The sequence below is a fragment of the Onychostoma macrolepis genome, chromosome 01 (genome assembly GCF_012432095.1).
Source record: "Onychostoma macrolepis isolate SWU-2019 chromosome 01, ASM1243209v1, whole genome shotgun sequence".
Lineage (NCBI taxonomy): Eukaryota > Metazoa > Chordata > Actinopteri > Cypriniformes > Cyprinidae > Onychostoma > Onychostoma macrolepis.
In genome coordinates, this window is record NC_081155.1 from 3,080,735 (window position 1) to 3,099,469 (window position 18,735).

At 38.6% G+C, this 18,735-nt stretch overlaps 2 protein-coding genes across 4 annotated transcripts in view; one reads left to right on the forward strand and one right to left on the reverse strand.

Moving 5' to 3' along the window:
* Positions 1-18,735, reverse strand: part of LOC131542850 (zinc finger protein ZFP2-like) — a 44,661-nt gene that overhangs the window by 20,311 nt on the left and 5,615 nt on the right. For 2 of the 3 annotated variants that reach the window (XM_058779896.1, XM_058779909.1), the window contains exons 2-3: positions 2,165-2,239; positions 1,378-1,590 (exon numbers count right to left, since the gene is read on the reverse strand). In XM_058779896.1, the coding sequence (XP_058635879.1) occupies positions 1,378-1,590 (213 nt within the window). In that variant the 5' untranslated portion in view covers positions 2,165-2,239. The remainder of the gene's footprint in view (positions 1-1,377; positions 1,591-2,164; positions 2,240-18,735) is intronic. The other variant, XM_058779901.1, reaches the window with a different exon arrangement.
* Positions 13,954-17,484, forward strand: LOC131543055 (adhesion G protein-coupled receptor E1-like). Its single transcript, XM_058780272.1, has 6 exons — positions 13,954-14,306; positions 15,377-15,448; positions 15,600-15,740; positions 15,824-15,937; positions 16,586-16,705; positions 16,887-17,484. The coding sequence occupies exons 1-6, from the start codon at positions 14,264-14,266 to the stop codon at positions 17,018-17,020; spliced, it is 624 nt and encodes a 207-aa protein (XP_058636255.1). The 5' UTR covers positions 13,954-14,263; the 3' UTR covers positions 17,021-17,484.

The following is an 18,735-nucleotide window of genomic DNA, read 5'->3' on the forward strand; positions in this document are numbered from 1 at the left end:
ATTAGGGGTAGGAGCATTTTCTTTTCATCTAGCCTCTGTATAATGCATTATAAAGCAGTGTTAATAAGCATAGTGCAGCTTTGTGTAACCAGCAGTAACCAAGGAAACACTATCGCTGCTTAGCGTTGAGCCCTGCCCCTGTATTAACTTTAGTCTGTTAAAATATAACGCCCTTTCCTGCTTACGAAGTCCTTCTCTATATGATTTAGTAGCTTCCACACATTTTTTCCATGATTTACACAGCATAAAGTAGCAGAACAACATCTTCATTAGTACATTAACCATGCAATCCATGCTGCTGTTTACATCAGAGTATCGCCACAATAGCCGCACATCCTGGTAACTGACCAAAATGTGACATAGGTTCAAACCATCTATACGAATACGGATCCATTCAGAATTATTAAGCAGAGCAAAATACAAATTAAAAAAGTAAATAAAAACAATCTGAATTTGTCAAATGTGGTGATCTTAAGGTGGCTCGACATCACTAGTGAACAATTCCTCTGTCAGAGTGAGTGTTGATGCCCATATGTGACCCTGGACCACAAAATCAGTCTTAAGTCGCTGGGGTATATTTGTAGCAATAACCAAAAATACATTGTATGGGTCAAAATTATTGATTTTTCTTTTATGCCAAAAATCATTAGGACATTAAGTAAAGCTCATATTACATGAAGATATTTTGTAAATTTCCTACTGTAAATATATCAAAACGTAATTTTTGATTAGTAATATGCATTGCTAAGAACTTCATGATTTTCTCAATATTTTGATTTTTTTGCACCCTCAGATTCCAGATTTTCAAATAGTTGTATCTCTGCCAAATATTGTCCTAACAACATACATACATCTTACATACATCCATACATCAATGGAAAGCTTATTTATTCAGCTTTCAGATGATGTATAAATCTCAATTTCGAAAAATTAACCCGAATATGATTTTCCAATATGACTGGTTTTGTGGTCCAGGGCCATACATGTATGAAAACACCACTGACCATTGCAAACTCCTATAAAAACATGCTTCTTCAGCGAGTGTTCATTATAAAACACTTGCCAGACATGCGCCCATACTGAAATGTGCTCGTAAATCTATCAGAGAGCGCACATACACAGTCTGTTTATTTGCACACTAATAATAACAGACTTGCGCATTTCTAATAATGTACAACTCCTGTATGTCTCTGTAATCATCTTTGCCTGAAAAAACAATCTAGAAACAGTGACAGCTAGCGTAACACTGTTGTTGAATGTGATAGAAAAAAATCTAATGAAGAAATCGCCTGTATCTAGTGTTTATATTGGTGATTAGTTAGCATATTTTGCTGCTGGCTTAATTTGAGATGTGCATAAGTGAGAAGGTAACGCAACTTTGGTTTGTTTGAGTTGAAGGAAGAAATGAAGAGCTGTTGAAACCTCTCTGTTCAGTTTGTCTCCTCTTTCTCTCAGCTTTGCCTCCAGTGACGCCACCTCTTTCTTCAGCCGACAGATTTCTGTGATGAAATCCTCAATATCCAGCATGGACAGATCAGTTCCTACTGATTTACAGCAGATCACATCCACCTGCGCTTTCATGATCAACATCTGAACACAAACACATCATGATTATTAAAGACGCATTTATAATGAACACACACTGATTTATCCTCAAAATGATACGTACGACTGAACAAGAGCTGATCTACCTAGAACTGACTTAAAGAAAGATTAAATAATATTTTGTAGAATATTCAGAAATATTTATTTCATATATAGATGTGTTAGGAGTGTTTGTTTCATTTCAACATTAAACCAGCACAGAGCAGAGATATTATCAAATATTATGATATTACATGCATACATTCAGATATTGATTGATTTTTACAAATTTCTCCCCAAACTGTGATAACTTTAAAGCGTCTAGCATTGAAAATTAACCATGTGTTATTATAAAAAACTGCTCACTACAAACATCATGGTTAAAACTTGGTTATTGTAGTAAAACAATAGTAAATTTGTTATGGTTACTGTAATGAAAAACCATGGTAATTTTTCATAAGATGAGGGGACGAGGAAAAGCTTATTTCAAGCTCATTAAAACACAGACACAAAAACAAATAACAACAAGCACATATACAGCTAAAACACACGAATAATGTAAAACGGACTAAACACTTACCTTCTGAGTGAGCCAGGCTTCTTTCTTTCTTCAGTGGTTTTACCGGTGAACTGAAGAAGAAAGTCATAGCGCCTCCTACAGTACGAGCGATGGAGACAGTAGAGAGAAACCAAACACAACGCTGCGTTAAAATACAACAGGGTTTGTTAACTCTGCTTATAGAAAATGAAGAGCAAAGAATTCGCATCAGGTGTGTTTTGCGTTTTTAATATTTAAAAAAATAATAATTTATGAAGCCACTTTAATCTGTATCGCATAAAAACGTATTAATTGTTATATTAATCCTGCCACATTCAAAAAGCTTTTTTTTTTTTTTTTTTTTATAAATAAAAAGCCTGACAGTGTCACTGCTTAATAACTGTAAATATTGTGATTTATGTTTTACTTTGGCAATCTCTCTGTCTATCTCCCTCTGTCAGACATGCTCTACAGTACACAACCCACAGAGTTCTGAAAAGTGGTTTAGAACGGGAAGTCCTTCTGAACATGGATCCCCGCAGTTTTCAGAGTCACATGCGTCTCACTAGAGAGCAGTTCAACCACTTTGTTGATCAGCTGAAAAGATCTGGGCTTTCAGATGACCAGCAGCCTGGAGGTCTTGCCCAACCTCCTGTCGTTCAGAAAGCCCTTGTGTTTTTGTGGTACATGGGCAATCAAAATTCCTTCAGAGAAATTTCAGATAAGTTCAGTGTTTCCCGTGGATCAGCTCATAATATTGTCCTTAAGGTTTTGGAAGTCACGTGCTCACTTGCTCACATGTACATAACATGGCCCACAGATTGCGACAAAGGAGTCATTTCAGCTGTGTTTTATGGCTTATGTGGTATTAGGGCCATCATTGGGGCCATAGATGGGTGTCGCATAAAAATTCAAAGGCCAGCTATCAGAGGAGGTGATCATTACTGGATGAAGTGCACGTGGAGAAGGATGCGTGATCTCCAAAATATGGGGATAGACATTCTGGTGAAAATAATTGTGGCAGCATGCACACTGCACAACATGAGTTTAAATGAGGGTCAATCTAATGTATGTGAAGAACATCCCCACAGATGCCCACGTATCCAGGATGAAAACGTGTAATCTTCTATTGCAGGCATTCCTGACACATTTCCAGAACACATCATACATAAATGTAAATATTTTGAGACATATCACTTTATTTTATTATTGGGTACCATTTGTGTTTTTATATTAACATGTCATTGTTTTGAACTGAATTTTCAAGAAATCTGTCAGTTTTGTAGCAGAGAATGAGAAGAATGAGAATGTGAAAAGGTACTGAACAATCTTCTGTAATGCAAGAAACAATTATATATATATATATATATATATATATATTTTTTTTTTTTTTTTAACTATTGTCCACTTTTCTGTTTATTGCACAATTGAAGGAATTCTTCCTTTTGTATGAAATTCAGTGAAAATGTATAAAGTGACAACATTGAACAATAATGTTGCAAAACAACACATTAAACCAGTTTCATCTGACACTTTCAAAACATTTTGAATCTGAGGAATTGTCTTCAACAAATGAGTAAGGCCAGGGTTTTTAAGCTTGTGAACATGAACTATTTTTGAAAAATAGGCTCTTGTAAATTACAAAGTTACCATGAAGAAAGTGACAAAACAACTTAAGTCTTTTCAGCACTGTGAACTCTATCACATCTTTCATTAACAATGTAAAGGGATAGTTCATCCAAAAATGAACATTCCGTCATTTACTCACCCTTATGTTATTCCAAACTTGAATAAGTTTCTTTCTTCTTTTGAAATAAAAAAATATATTTTGAAGAATGAGGGTGAGTAAATGATGGCAGGATTTTCATTTATGGGTGAACTATCCCTTTAATGGCATAAGTGCTTCATTAAACCTTTATAACAAAGGAACACAGAACTCTAAGCATTTTTAAATGTTAAACTAATTTTGGCACACTACAGTTACACATTCTACTGCTTTTCCAGAAATGTTTGTATAAGTGTGTCTAAAGTTTTCTGTGATGCATTCATCTGTGTCATGATTTCATCATGACGTCGCTGAGTAGCTTCCTCAGATTCCCTGAGAAAATTAAGGAGTTCATGGTGACCAACATTCTTTTTCTTCTTGCGGCGACTAGTGGAATGGATGGCTGAACCATCAGAAGATAGAGAGAAGGTTTCAGCTTTAGGAGAAAGTGGCCTGCTACTGGAAGATGAATCTTGTGGAGACACCTCACTTGGCCAGGGAGAAGAGGGCCCTGACGAATTCTTTCTGAGTGCCTCAGGGTTCTTAATGTGGACACCCATTGCATCACCGATTACTGGGAAGTCAACATCATGATTACTTCCAATCAATTTCTCCATCTCAGTGTAGAACTCAAATTTGATGACACCTCGTCCAGTTGATTTGTTATTGTCTTTTAATTTTCTTAAAGGCATCCTGCAGAGTCGCCCACGTCCTTGCCACTTTTGCCTGATCAAACTGCAAATTAAACTGCTTGGTCAGTTTCTGGGCAATTTCTGTCCACAACTGTTTCTTTTGTCCACGGCCCAACCGTATCCTAGAATCCAGCTCAGACAGTGATTTTGGTAGCTCACCTTTAGTGCATAGGTGTGCACGCATCAAATCAATGAGGTAAAGAGTTTGTTCTCGAGCGAAAACGTGGTGTGGGGGACAGGTGGACAAAGAAGGTAGTGAAGTAGAAGGTGTTGTTGTAGGAGATGTGGGGAAGCCAGAGGGTTCAGGGTTGGAGTAAGTACAGTAGGATGGCAACATGTCAGTTGTAAAAGCAGGGAAACTGCTAGAATCTGCAGCATCCATGCATTTCGTAAATGTAATGAGGGGCCAGGGATAAACCGAAGGGCAGGACCGTGAATTGGTACTCTATCCCCTCGAAAGCAAATCTCAGGAAGCACCTGTAGCGGGGGGCTACCTGAATGTGAAAATAAGCCTCCTTTAAATCCACGGAGATAAACCAATCTCCTGGTCTGATGTGTGAGAGGATTAGTCTCAGTGTAATCATTTTGATCGAGCGCTTCGAAAGCAAGCAATTCAGCGGTCTCAGGTCCAAGATTGGGTGGTATCCGCCGTCTTTCTTTGACACCAGAAAATAACGACTGTAGAAGCCGCTCTCGCGGTCTGTGAGGGACACTGTCTCTACAGCGCACTTTGCGAGAAGACTGTGTATTTCCTCTCACAGAACTGAGGAATTCCACTCCCGTACAGTGGACATTAACACACCGTTGAAACGGGGCGGTCTGCGGAAGAACTGAAGCATGTAGCCATTCTTTATTGATTTCATAACCCACTCTGATACCCCTGGCAGAGCCTGCCACGTTTCTGTGAACTGTGACAGCGGGCGAGGTGGACTGCACACAGTGAGGGGTAACTCGCTGTTGGGGTGCGGGGAGTTTAGTACCACACGTGTGTGAGAGTGAGTGATGTGGGAGAGGGGAGTGAGAGGAGGAAAATGGCCCTGATATTGAGGTGAGTTTTGTATGTTTTTCGACTTTATTGCACTGCATAGTGGAACAGTCAAAAAACAAATTGCTCTCGCCACCTGCAACAGGCAGGAGGGCGTGGTGATCACACACAGCGGAGCGAGCGCACTTCTTCAGTGGCTCTTCTTCGGCGCTGGGTGCAGCTTTCCTCCTCCGAGAGACAGCATCACGTGACTTTGATTCCGGTGCCGGTGGCCTGCCGTCTCTGTCAGGGCTGGGTCTCTGGCCCTTCGAGCCCTGACGGCGCTTCGGCCATGGCTGTCTTGATCTCATCGCAGGCTCATGTTTGCGCTGAGCAGCAGCAGAAGAGGAGAGCTGCGCAGAGGAGGAGCGGGAACGCGCAGGAGGATTCACGCCAGCATGCTTTGGCAGGAAGTGGCTAATGGCCTTCAACTGCTTCTGCGCTTCAACGAAGCGCTCCGTGAACGTCTCTACCACCGCTCCGAAGAGACCTGAGGGATTCACGGGAGCGTCCACAAGGGCATTTTCTCTGAGTCCTTTAACTTGGTCAAAGTAAGCCACAGGTGACGATCTAGCACCACAAGATTCCCCATATTGCGGCTGATCGCTCGAGCTGTCACCTTCGTCGCTCTGAGGGCCAGATCCGTGGCGCGTTGGAGCTCTTTGAACACTTCAGGGTCCCGCCCATCCTCATCCAGAGACTTCAGCAGCTTGGCCTGATACACCTGGAGTATCGCCGCGGAGAAAGCCTTGCCGGCGAGGTTTGCAGTGGTGCGGCAAGGTTTAGAGGGGAGAAACGCGCTGTTTCTCACTCTCCAGTTCACCGCGGCTGAAGGACAGAGATGGGCAGCGACGGCTTCTTCCACAGGGGGGAGTTTGACATACCCCACTTGGTCAGCGCCATCCACAGAAGACAGGAGGAAGGATCCCGGGTTGTGCACCCGACTGGTGAGCGGCACATTCCACGACTTTGTTATCTCGCCGTGCACCTCGGGGAAAAAGGGGCCGGGTCTCCGCGGGGTGTCCTTTCGGCCGCGATCCAACTGGAGGTACCACTCATCCAGATGGCTTCTGGCCGGCTCGGTTGGAGGCACCCACTCCAAACTGAGCTCGTCAACTGCCTTGGACAGGGCGCTTAGGAGCTCGACATCACTGTGATGGAGGTCCCCCGCGTCGCTATCACAGGGCGCAGTGTAATCCAGCGGGCTGTTTGACCACTCCTCTCTTGCAGACGCTGCCACCGAAATGGCATCATCCTCCTCTTCAGCGCCCTCCATGGCACCGAAGGACACCACATCTTGAGCATCGGGGGAGGGGTGGAGATCAGCGGTTATGAAGCGCACTGGAAGGGGACCTGCAGCAGGGGCGTGAGGAGCGCGTGGGCACTAAGCCGGTGCAGGCTCATCACCTGACCCTGACAGATCCGCATCAGAAGCTCGCGGCACTTTCCTCCTTGGCTCGAAAGAGGCTGCATAGGTGTGTGTATGTGTGTTCGTGGGTGTGTGTGTGTGTGTGTTCGTGCGCGTGTGTGTGTGTGTTCGTGCGTGCGTGCGTGCGTGTGTGTGTTCGTGCGTGCGTGCGTGTGTGTGTGTGTATTAGTGTCCTGATAAATCCTACATTATGAGGACAAAATGTCCCCACAAAGATGGCAATATCCAAAATCCTTGTTCTTATGGGGACATTTTTTTATTTTTTTGGTCCCCATGAAGAAACAAATTTATAAATCATACAAAATGAAAAAAAATAAATAAATAAAATAAACACAATAAACAAAACAAAAAATTCTAAAAATGCAGAAAGTTTGCTGTGAGGGGTAGGGTTAACCCCAGCTGGATCGAATTAAAAAGATATAAACACATGAATAAAAGCATCTAAACACTGGACAGTAGCAGTTCGGTTAGTAGAGGATTTATTGAAGCAGTTATTCAGAGCAAGCATCTCAATAATTCACCGTTGATTGATGCATGAGAAATGAGCCGCAGTAGTTGTCTTACAATGTTTCCGCCGGGTCAGAGTAATAACATTAATGTCTGGTCACTTCCTGCCCAAAGTTCATGTCCGCCTCATCTTTATCTCTCCCTGCATCCCAATGTGCATACTATCCACCCTATCTGCCCTAAATAGTATTGAAAATTACTTATATCACATAGAATTTAGGATGGATAGTATGCACATTGGGACGCAGGCGCTGTCTCTTGTCTCTGTTCTTAGCTCCTCCTCTGATGTGAGTGTCTCCGCCCACTGAATCAGACGCCCCGCCCCTCAGATGCGATATAGAGTGGGGGAACTATGACGTCACTCTGTAGGCGGATCGGCGGCTAGCATGAAACTGGTTCTTCAACAAAAAGCCAATGGGATTTTTCCATAGGCTTTTGGATAATCGCAAAAAATAAGCTCAGTTTTCAATCATAGTTCATGAAACTTACACGTTTTGTCCATCGAGATAATCTTCACAAAACAATATAACTTTGATGAATTTTGAAGCCTAAATAAAAGTGCCAGAACTAAAAAGCTAAACTTAGGCTATAAACGCACTACCGCACCACGGTCGCTCGCCTTCAGCGTCATCACCAGCGCGCTCCCGACGACTGTTTCAAACTTATTTTTAACGTTCAGTGAAGTAAACTATGGCAAGAGTTTGGATGAGAGTTACTGTACTGAAATGCAGAAGGCTGCAATTCTTATGTATGCCATATATCCATTTCAAAATACAAATTTACACTACTGTATGTGTGATATTGATTGAAAGAGACTGGATCGAATTCACAGATACACTTTTACTAGTGGTCTGACTTGCACAAGAACTATATACAGTAATACATTTTGAGCAACATGACATTAGCAACCGATAATGTAGGAAACCACAGACAAATGTACATAATCAGTTGCATGAATCTACCAAAGCAATCGCAACTTGTTCAAAAGAATGAGAAACTGCTTTTGTGATGTGAACAAGTGACTAGATGATGTGGAGGTTGGACAAAGTAGTTTTGAGAATTTCATTTTTGATCTGAAATGCATCAAAGCGACGAAGCAAGAAAAACTGTGTAACTTGACCTGTGGCCTATTTATAGACCTATTCTAAAGCCATGACTGCTTGGAGTTAAATAAAGCAATGAGTGCTTGTGCATGTGAGGAGTTACTGTGAAGCACTGATGAATTAGTGCGGCGTTTTAAATGGTTGTGTTTGAAAAAGGAAATCAAGATACTTCCTGTTAGATTTGTGTGTGTTACATAGAGAACTGTGTGTTGTGTTTTGCAAAAAAGTGTTTTCTGACATTGAACACTGAGTCAAATGCCGAGAATTAGTGTAAGGTTTTGCAGATTTGGTGTGTGCTTCTGCTGTTTGAGTGTCAGATTTCAGAAATTGTGTGACAAGTAAAGATTTTGTGTGTAAGCAGTTGAAAAAAACTGTAAATAACAGCAGAGTTAGCGAGTTTTGGGATATGGTAAGATTAAACTTATTTTTGTGAATAAAATACCACAATCTCAGCTATAATTTTGTTAGGGTGGGTACACAAAATTTTATTTTATCCTTGCTTCTAGGAAATCCTCAATCTATGTGCTTTCTAACAGCTTCATGTGGCCGTAAACGTAATTTTAACGTGGCTTTAAGCACTATGCATCGTTAAAGTTTCACTTTCACCACGTAAAGCCGGTAAAAGTGGTGTTTACATGAAATAATCATACGAGTTTACCTTATGGTCTGAACCCAGAGTCTTTGTCTCAGTAGGAAAGCGATAAAATGAGCATCTTCCCTCCGAAGACTTGCGTCGCATTTCGGGGCAATGCAAAAAAACACTGACGAACAAAAATATAAAATGCGAGAAACTATTCATTGGTTATTCTACAATTAATCATTTTTACAAATTATACTACAATTGGAAAATACTGTAAATTGATAAACTGTTCGGCGTGATGACGTTTAATGTCTCCGACAGCGCCTGTAGTCCCATTTAGCATCTTGTTAGCAACCGTCTTTTTAAGCAACGTAACAGCTTTTTAAAAAAATCACGAGTGGGGTGTAACTGGTGTGTTTTATCTCGTAGAACAAAACGTGAAAGTATCTTGAGCTTGTGTGAACCACGGACCTTATTTAACCCTACATCGCCCCTCGAGTAGGGTTTACGTTTAAGGTCCTTGGGGTCAGATAGACCCCAAACTTTTACAGAGTGATTGCATAAGGAAATATAAATTTTTTATATGACAAACTATATATCATTTTTTTAATTTACTTCTCAACTATACATTTATGCTGCGTTTTTGTGGATATTTGATAGTTTTTTACCTATTTACGGCACAATTATTCAACTACGCCATAAATTGGCTTATGAAAAATTAATTTTTTATTAAAAAATCACTTAAATTATGACCTAAATTAAAAATAAATGGTTTCTAGATATTGGCCCATATGTTAGGGATAGAATACTGCCATCTGCAGGTTAGAATAAAAACTTTAGGAATTACAGTTAAAGAAAGAAAGTGCAATGACCACATATATCCAGCAGAGGTCCATAGGGACTCATTCATTTTCAGTTCGGTTTCAAGTCAATTTTTCTTCATGTTTCAGCTTCTCCTTGCAACTTTATGATATATATTTTGTGAAAATATATTTAAAAATTCTAAAATATATTTAAAAAATCCATATTTTTGTCAAAGGTTAGAATTTGTTGTTATTGTCTGATGTCTTTTGAATGGTCTGCTTTTGCGAATTATGTTACATAAATTTGCAGAAATGTCTCTCTCTCTCTGTGTGTGTGTGTGTGTGTGTGTGTCACATTGTTATGCATTTATGTTCTGTGCATTTTATTTGCCAAAATCTAAAAAATGCACTGGACACCTATGTCACACCTGTGTGTGTGTGTGTGTGTGTGTGTGTGTGAGAGAGTGAGTGAACATGCTTGTTCCATGTTGCATTTGTGCTCTAGTACCAGTCCTTCATTTATGAGTGGAAATTTTCAGATTTATGCCAAATTTGTTGATTTTATATGCCAATTTCTATAAAAATGCACTCTATTGCAGTCACACACACGTGTGTGTTTGTGTGTGTGTGTGTGTGTTGCGTATGAGATAGAATGTTCGTTCCAATTTGCATTTGTGCTCTAGATCCAGGCCTTTATAAAAATGTAAAACTTTTCAGATTTATACTGGGTTTACTACTTTTTTTTGACAAATGAAACAAAAAAAAAAAATTTTCACTTTTCCCATTCATTTTCAATGTGGGGTCAATCTGACCCCAAGGACCTTAAACGGTAAATTTTTTTTTACACACCTTTAGAACAACCAAATCAAGTCCAGTTTTTTTGTGTGTGTTTAGATAGATTATTTAGGAAAAGTCACAGAGTCTCATGCCCCTGAGATGAAGGGAACATTTTTAAAAAATAAACGAAAATTCCATTGGGGTCAGATAGACCCCAAGGACCGATTAAGGGTTAAGGGATTTAACCAAAATCCCATTCAAAAAACCCATTGACTCTGGGACGATGGAAGCAGACGTACTAAAATACACTCGCTTCCGGGTTTTTGCCTACAAAGTGATGTCATAGTTCCCCCACTCTATTGGCAGTGCTTTCTGCTGATATGTGCATTCATTTGTTTGCTGCACACCATGAAAATATGAAATGCCTTGCATTGATTAGACTGTGTGTTTTTCCCTCTCAAAGACACACAGACACATGCAATCTGTTAAACTGCTGGAAAGGAAACATCTGCTCCTCTAAAGTCCCGCCCCCTCACTTTTCCAAGAGAAATAAAGACGAAGACCTGACTGCAGGGTGGGCCGAACGCTTAACTTTTATTCTCTCTGAGCCTTTCAGCTTTTATGTGGCCAAAGCTTTTTGTAACGTAAATATTTACTGCATTAGTCTATAAGAGACGGCTATTCTGCTCACACACACGTTTAACTATAAATAGTTCCAAATCCTGCTCCTACAAATGTTTTGCACTTCCAGCACATTTAACTAGAGCACACATACCACGAATCACTAAAACTGTATCTTCTGCTCACCAAGGTTGCATTTATTTGATAACAAAAATACAGTAAAACAGTAAAATTTTGAATTTCTGATTATTGCTGAGAAGCCGAAAAGAGTATTTTTGTGGAAACGGTGATGCACTTTATTTTCCAGGATTCTTTGATGAATAGAATGTTTGAAAGAACAGCAAAGAAATCTTATGTAACATTATACATTTCTGTACTGTGATTTTTGATCAGTTTAATGTGTCTTTTCTTAATAAAAAGGTTAATTTTATTCAAAAATATGAAATTAATGTGTGTCACTGCACTTGTTGGTTTGATTACTTCTACTGTTCTCATAATTTGTAAGTCGCTTTGGATAAAAGTAACTGCTAAATTATTAAATGTAAATGTAATAGCAAAAAAAAAAAAAATCTTATTGACCCAAAATTGTTTGAAAAACAAAAACAAAATAGTGGCCCATGTTCATGTTGGAGGGCACGAGAGGTATTTCTCACGGTGTCTGAGCAGGAAGTGACCGATAGTGTGATTTGGGAGCGTTTCCTAAAGGAACAGGTGGAGTGACTTCAGTATCCACCTGGAACAAACTGATAATCACATAATAAACACAAGAGCCATTACAAATCACCTGGGAGCGGCTTTAATAACTGTCCCATCTGTTTTAATCAGGATCTCAAACAGCAGGAATGTTACAGTGACTCTATGAAGCTCATGAATATTTAATGAGCCAAAAAACACTTCTGTTTATAATTGTTACATGTTGCTGAGCAACTCTTTGTAACCAAATCTGTCACACACTGATGCTGCAATTCTCTCTAGCAATGTCACATGATTAATCAACTGTGCGTTACTATGGTTACTGTTTCCGCTCAAACCAACAAAAAAGAGAGGAAGTGAAGGTGGCACTTTGATGCATCAGAGAGTCATTCCTACGCTTTTTAAAGAACTCACACACATGAGACCAAAAGAGCTGCAACAGGAACAAACTGTTATGTAAACAGACAACATATAAACTGAAGTATACAAAACCACAGCGACTTTAATAGACAGAAAATCCTGTGTGACACAAACTGTAGTCTTTCCAAACCACAAATCATATGGTATTATGTATGTATTTTTGTCTGTGTGTGTGTTTATGTGAAGAGTAACGTCATCAGTCGCTAGAGGACCCAGATGAGCTGAAAATTCTAAGAATGTTTCGCTCGTATCATTTTGCAAACAAACGTTACATTTGAAAGTTCTCTGGACATTCTAAAAAAAAAAACAAGTAGTAACATTTAAAAAAAAACATCTAGCTAAAACGTTTCAGAAAAAAACAAACATAAAATGCTGTTTTGAGAACATTTTTAAAACCAAATGACTTCAAACATTCTATTCAAGTTAAAGGAGAAACATTTGTTGGTAACTTTGAGAGAATGTTCTGAGAAGGTTCTCTGCTCGCTGGGAAAGCGTCACATGCGCAGAGATGCTGAGCACACTCGTATGAGTGAAACAGAAGCGAAACACAGACGCTGATCTATTTAAGAGCTGAATGTTTCAGGTTCACATCGGAATGGCTCAAGAGCATTTACTTCACCTATAATAGAAGAGTCTGAGCGAACGGAAATTTCACTTTAATTCCGCCATTACCTGTAATTAGGTTGAATGTTGTTCTTCTGTGTTTTCTGCCTAAAAAGGCTTTGCAGTGGAAGTGAAGAATGTTTTGTTGAGGTTTTTAGATTTTGACTCAATACAGAAGAATCCTTTTATAAATATGACTTCTTGTTATGCAAGTGCAGTGCAGACGGGAAGAGAACTTGCTCTGTTTGTGGTGTTGAATGGTTCTGTCAATCAGATTACGTGATGTGTGATGCCAGTTTATCTAAAGTTCTTCAGAAAGTACAACAAAATTAGACACTTGCTGTCTTGGCAGTTTACACTGACGTCGTTAAGAACTTTAAACCTCATCAGCACAAGCCTCAGCTGACCCATGATTCTCTGCTTGAAAATATATGCAGCGTAAGTGAAGTCAGGGAAGAGAAAAGACCCTTCACCTTATTAAACTGAAATTATGTCCTTCTTCCAGGTTTTTCCCATGATAAAAATATGTTCTAAGAATGTGTTACTAGTGTACCCATTAAGTTCTACAAATGTTACTTCTGAATGTTCTCTGAACAAATAGTAACAAAAAAAAATTACTTTTTTAGAACATTATTAAAGAGCAGAGACATTTGAACGAACATTCTATGAATTTTACTGGAAGAAGGTTTGTTCACAGCTTTCAGAGAGCGTTTTGAGAATGTTTCCTGTTTGCTGGGAATGTCCTCGTAATATAGTGAAACATTCTGACGAGTGGCTTGTGATGATATTTGATGTGTCGTTGCTAGTTGACAAGTAAGGCAATAAAAGAGATCAGTCACCTGATGTGACTGTGATATAGTGTCATATAACTAACATGAATGTTTAGGTGTGCTCATTTTCTCACTTTGACTTGTCACATCGGAAGTAACGAAACATCCTGCATCTCAGGATGTGACAATATTAGAGCTTTTTTGCACTTATTCAAGTCTATCAGATGCCAGTAAACCTAAAGACTGAAAGACAACAGAGGACAAGAAAGAGTCTTCCTAAAATACAGATTTCTTCTGGAATTTCATATATCAAAAACTAAAGCGTAAATAGACAGGAATCTCACAGCAGTTACGATGTTTCCTAACACACAGCTGAAGTGGACACTTCTTCTTTTGGGTGAGTAGATGCTTCACAGTCTTCAAGTGCGTGTGTGGTGAATCTTCACATTAACGATATTTCTGTTGAGTTGTGCTCGCTTACCGCACACGACAAGTACAGTCCGATTCACTTAGAAATGACTCTGAGTAAGTTCTTTTTAGTGAATCACTCATCCATATACCCTTATATAGAACGCTATTTGATGGGACTGACGTTTGTTGTGGTGTATGAAAACTTAGAGGACGTTATTGAGTGCGCTCATTCAATCCCACAATGCACTGCAGTGTACAACAGATGCAAGCTGATTCTCAAAATGAACTTTCATAATACACTTGGCAGAGCTCAGTGCTGATTCATTTTCAGTGTCTTCTGTGAACTGGAAAGTGTGCAAATGATTGTGGGTGAAGCGAAGGATAAACTTCCAAGCCTTACAACTGTCTTTTACAACTGCCTTCCAAGGATCTTTTACACTTATCAGTGGCATTAGTTCCGGTTGTATTTTTTCCCTTCCCTTCATAGAATGTTTGTGGGGTTGTTTAATCAGATTTTGAGAGATTTAATGTATTTTATTTCAGTTGATTTCGTCTAAGGCTGTGTCTGAAGTCAGCTGTTGTTCTTATGTTTCTCTTTTCTTCAGTGATTCTGTTTGTTAACAGCAGGTGTTCATCACTAATGCTCAATCAGCACTTAATTAATCACTTAATTACTTAACTGCAAGTTTTAAAATTTACATGGTTTAAGCCAAAGGAATTGGTTTACTCAAACGGTTTGAGTTACTCTAACTTGCCGGGTTTTACAGTGTAGAATGAATTGTAATTAATACTTATAGCTGGCTGTGTATAATTATTGGCATATGATGAATTGTTTTGATATCCAGAAATGTACCAAATGAAACTGTTTAACACAATGACTATTTTAATTTAAATGTGTGTCTAATAATAATAATAAAAAAGCACAAATTTATTTGTTCTTTAAAGTCTGATATGATTTCAACTTTATCAAAGTGTTGGAGATTTATTTTATGGATGTATACACGAAGACAGATAATTATACAGATCTTGTTTTATTTATATTTGTTTCTTCATCAGGTCTGTTCCTGCAGTCTAGTGAATCTCGTCAATGTGGCGTTGGATTCAAAATAAAAAACAAGATTTGTGTTGGTAATGAGCTCCTTATGTGTTTTAATACAATATGTTTTTGTCATAACACACAGTTAAAGGTCTGTGTGTCACTCAAAATAGGGAATTTGTGTATCTGTAGTTCTCTTCTAACGTTGTAATGATGTTTCCTTTCTGATGGTCTCTCTTACAGATGAGGATGAGTGTTCAACATCGAATCAGTGCGGTGATCACGCTCAGTGTGTAAATACACCTGGAAGTTACTACTGCACCTGTAATGAAGGATTTCGGTCAGCAACAGCCAACTTCACAGCAGAACAGGGACAGTGTGAGGGTACGAGAAAGAATTATGGGGATAAAAGAGTCCACTAATATGATTTAAATACTATAATTAATATCCACTGCTTCCCCCAACAGATATCAATGAGTGTGTTGAGAAAACACGTGAATGCACAGGTGATATGGTGTGTGTGAACAAGTGCATCTGTCGAAAGGGATACCGGCCCTCGAGAACAGACTCAGGATGTGACGGTGAGCAGCTTCACTCTTCGTTTAGCTGTTTATCAAACCACAGAACATAATTACAATCAGTGTCTATTAAATACTATGGTGTTGAAATCCATTAATAAAAATAGCTAGGACAAAATATTATTAAATATATTCATTATTAGACAACAGACAAAAACAGAGAAATTTTATGTCCTTCATTTTAGATATTGGGGTTTTTTTTTTTTGCAATTTCTTTTCTGAAGTCCATGTAAAACATTTAGCATTTTTAGCATATAATTTAATAGAGCACTTCAATAGGACTTCGTTACATACAATTTCCATTCATTTATCAGAAAAAAAAGAAGAAAATTAAGAAATGAAAATATTTCATCTGCATTTGCATAATGTGTAAAAATGTCTGACAGAAAGGTTGATATCACTTCTGGTTTATTTATCACATTAGAATGGTTCAATTTGAGTTGCATTGTGACACATACACATCCAGTGATTAGTATGATTGTAATATGCTTAGTAATGGTATTCAGAGCCAGAAGCAAAATTGATGTTGGAAAATCACTTGATCTATGACGGGATCATCTCACTATACTTAATGTGTGAACCTGTGTTCATGTCTAAATGAAACACTCTTCTGCGTCTGTGTGTGTGTGTGTGTGTGTGTGTCGGCTGCAGATGTGGATGAGTGTTTGTCCTCAGTGTGTGGAGTTCACAGCAGTTGCACTAACACACCTGGCAGTTTCTTCTGCATCTGTTCTCCAGGGTTTCACAGACATGAGAACAACACCTGTACAGGTGAGCATTGTGTCCTGCTGCTGCTAATAACACTGATCTCAATATTAGATACGTTTATTTACATATTCATTTACATACACATTAATGTGGCCACACTACAAAATATGCTCCAGCATCTTCCTATAAAGTAGATTATTTTAAAATGACATTAACATCACTGACAATCCTCTTCCTCTCACAGACATCAATGAGAGTCCAGATCCAGATGTTTGTGGCAGAAACGCACAGGGCTTCAATCATTCAGGCGGCTACAGCTGCAAATATGCCACGAGGGTTACAGTAATTATAGCAACAATTATGGCAAACAGTATTTAGTGCATGTTTGCATTACGAGTTGCACTGCTGAAGCTGCTAATGCACTCCAAAAAATGATTCGGTCTAAATTTACATTTTGTGTAATTCAATTGCATACCAATTTTCCATCCATTTAGATTACATAGTTTTAACATAAACAAACCAATAAACTTAATGTGATTCATATCCATCAGTCATACGTGAATGAAACAGGTAAGATTTATGTAATAATTCACAGCAAAGTCCCCACACTGCTCAGTGTTCAAGTGTTTCCACACTACAGAGTGTTCAAGTAGAATTGAAGCAGTGTTGAGTTAAGAAGATAATTATGTGATGATTGATCATTAATGATGAACAGTATGGAATTAGATTTGTGCCAAATAAAATGAATGTAATTTTTCAAGAAACGTATGAAAATATAAATTGAAACTGAATAAAATGTCTTTGAAACTAAAAAATAAATAAATTACAGGCAAAATCTTTGACCTCGTTTTTAATATACTGCATGTTTTGCAACTGTTTTCTCATCTTTCATTCGCTGATCTGTACTTACAAATGCACTTCCAGAGTTTTCATTTACGCTTCTGAAGTTTTCGCTACGATTCTGAAGATTTCATTTACGCTTGAAGTTTTCGTCGCCATTCTGGCACAAATCTCTCGTGGGGCGGGCTAACAGCGGTGTGTTCTCATTGGCTACTGAGTTTTTGATAGACAGCTTCTTGACCTGGAAGTGAAGGCGTCAGTATTGTTGCGCCTGTGTGGATGTGAGCGTCTGTTAGCGGCTTCCTATTTCATTGTAATGATATATAAAGATTTTTATTATTATTTTATCAGTATTTTTTGCTGCTACACTACATTGATGAGATGATTTCTTAGGAATAGCACAGATGAATGATATAATCATCATGATCATCAATCATCGTTGTTATCAGGACACTCACGGTAAGTTGTCTTGATTTAGTCCAATCACAGGACCTGGTTATCTACACACAGTTACAGTCTTCAATTAGATCATATTTGCGTCGATTAGTTCATATTTTCCCCAGCACATAGAGTGGACAGTACTAAATTTACTGTATCTGACAATAACCAATGCTATTTTACAAGCGCTGTCAATCACTGCGCTGTCAACTTTAGCAAGGTAAGCCGTTTTACCATGCTTTTTCTGTGTCCAGATTTGACTGTAATAATAATGAAAAAATTGTCATTTCAGATGAACATTTCGGGGGGAATAACAAACAAACTTTGAGAAATAATGCCTAAATATATATCCAAATGCAAAACCTAATACATGCAAATAATTATGACTGAAAACAGTTTCCAGCAACTAGGGTATACAGTCATGATTATATAGGCCTATACAGAGCCATCTAATGGTTACACAGCGGTATTACAGATGATTAATGGAACGTAATTTTGAGGTATTTTAGTACCAAGTTAATACTAATATTTATTAAATAATTATATTGTGTATTTATTTGTTTGAAATATTTTAAGTTTGAAATGTGCCATGGGAGTTCAAAGCAGTTTGTATTGTTAGACTTTGATATATGTCCTTTCTCAATTTCCAGGGAGCGGAGCAACTTTTCCATAAACTTCTGATGCTGAACCAGAGGATGCAGTGATAGTACCAGAGATTCATTGCCCTCATCAGACAAGAGTCTTATGAATGACTGGGATCTTGATCTTCAGACACCTGATATTATGCAAATATTTGTATTTCTTTGGAGCTCTAG

Coding starts and splice junctions, on each gene's coding strand:
- LOC131543055 (XM_058780272.1), top strand. CDS start 14,264: ATGTTTCCTAACACACAGCTGAAGTGGACACTTCTTCTTTTGG. Junction 14,307..15,376: donor GTGGACACTTCTTCTTTTGG/GTGAGTAGATGC, acceptor TTTCTTCATCAG/GTCTGTTCCTGCAGTCTAGT. Junction 16,706..16,886: donor TGAGAACAACACCTGTACAG/GTGAGCATTGTG, acceptor TTCCTCTCACAG/ACATCAATGAGAGTCCAGAT.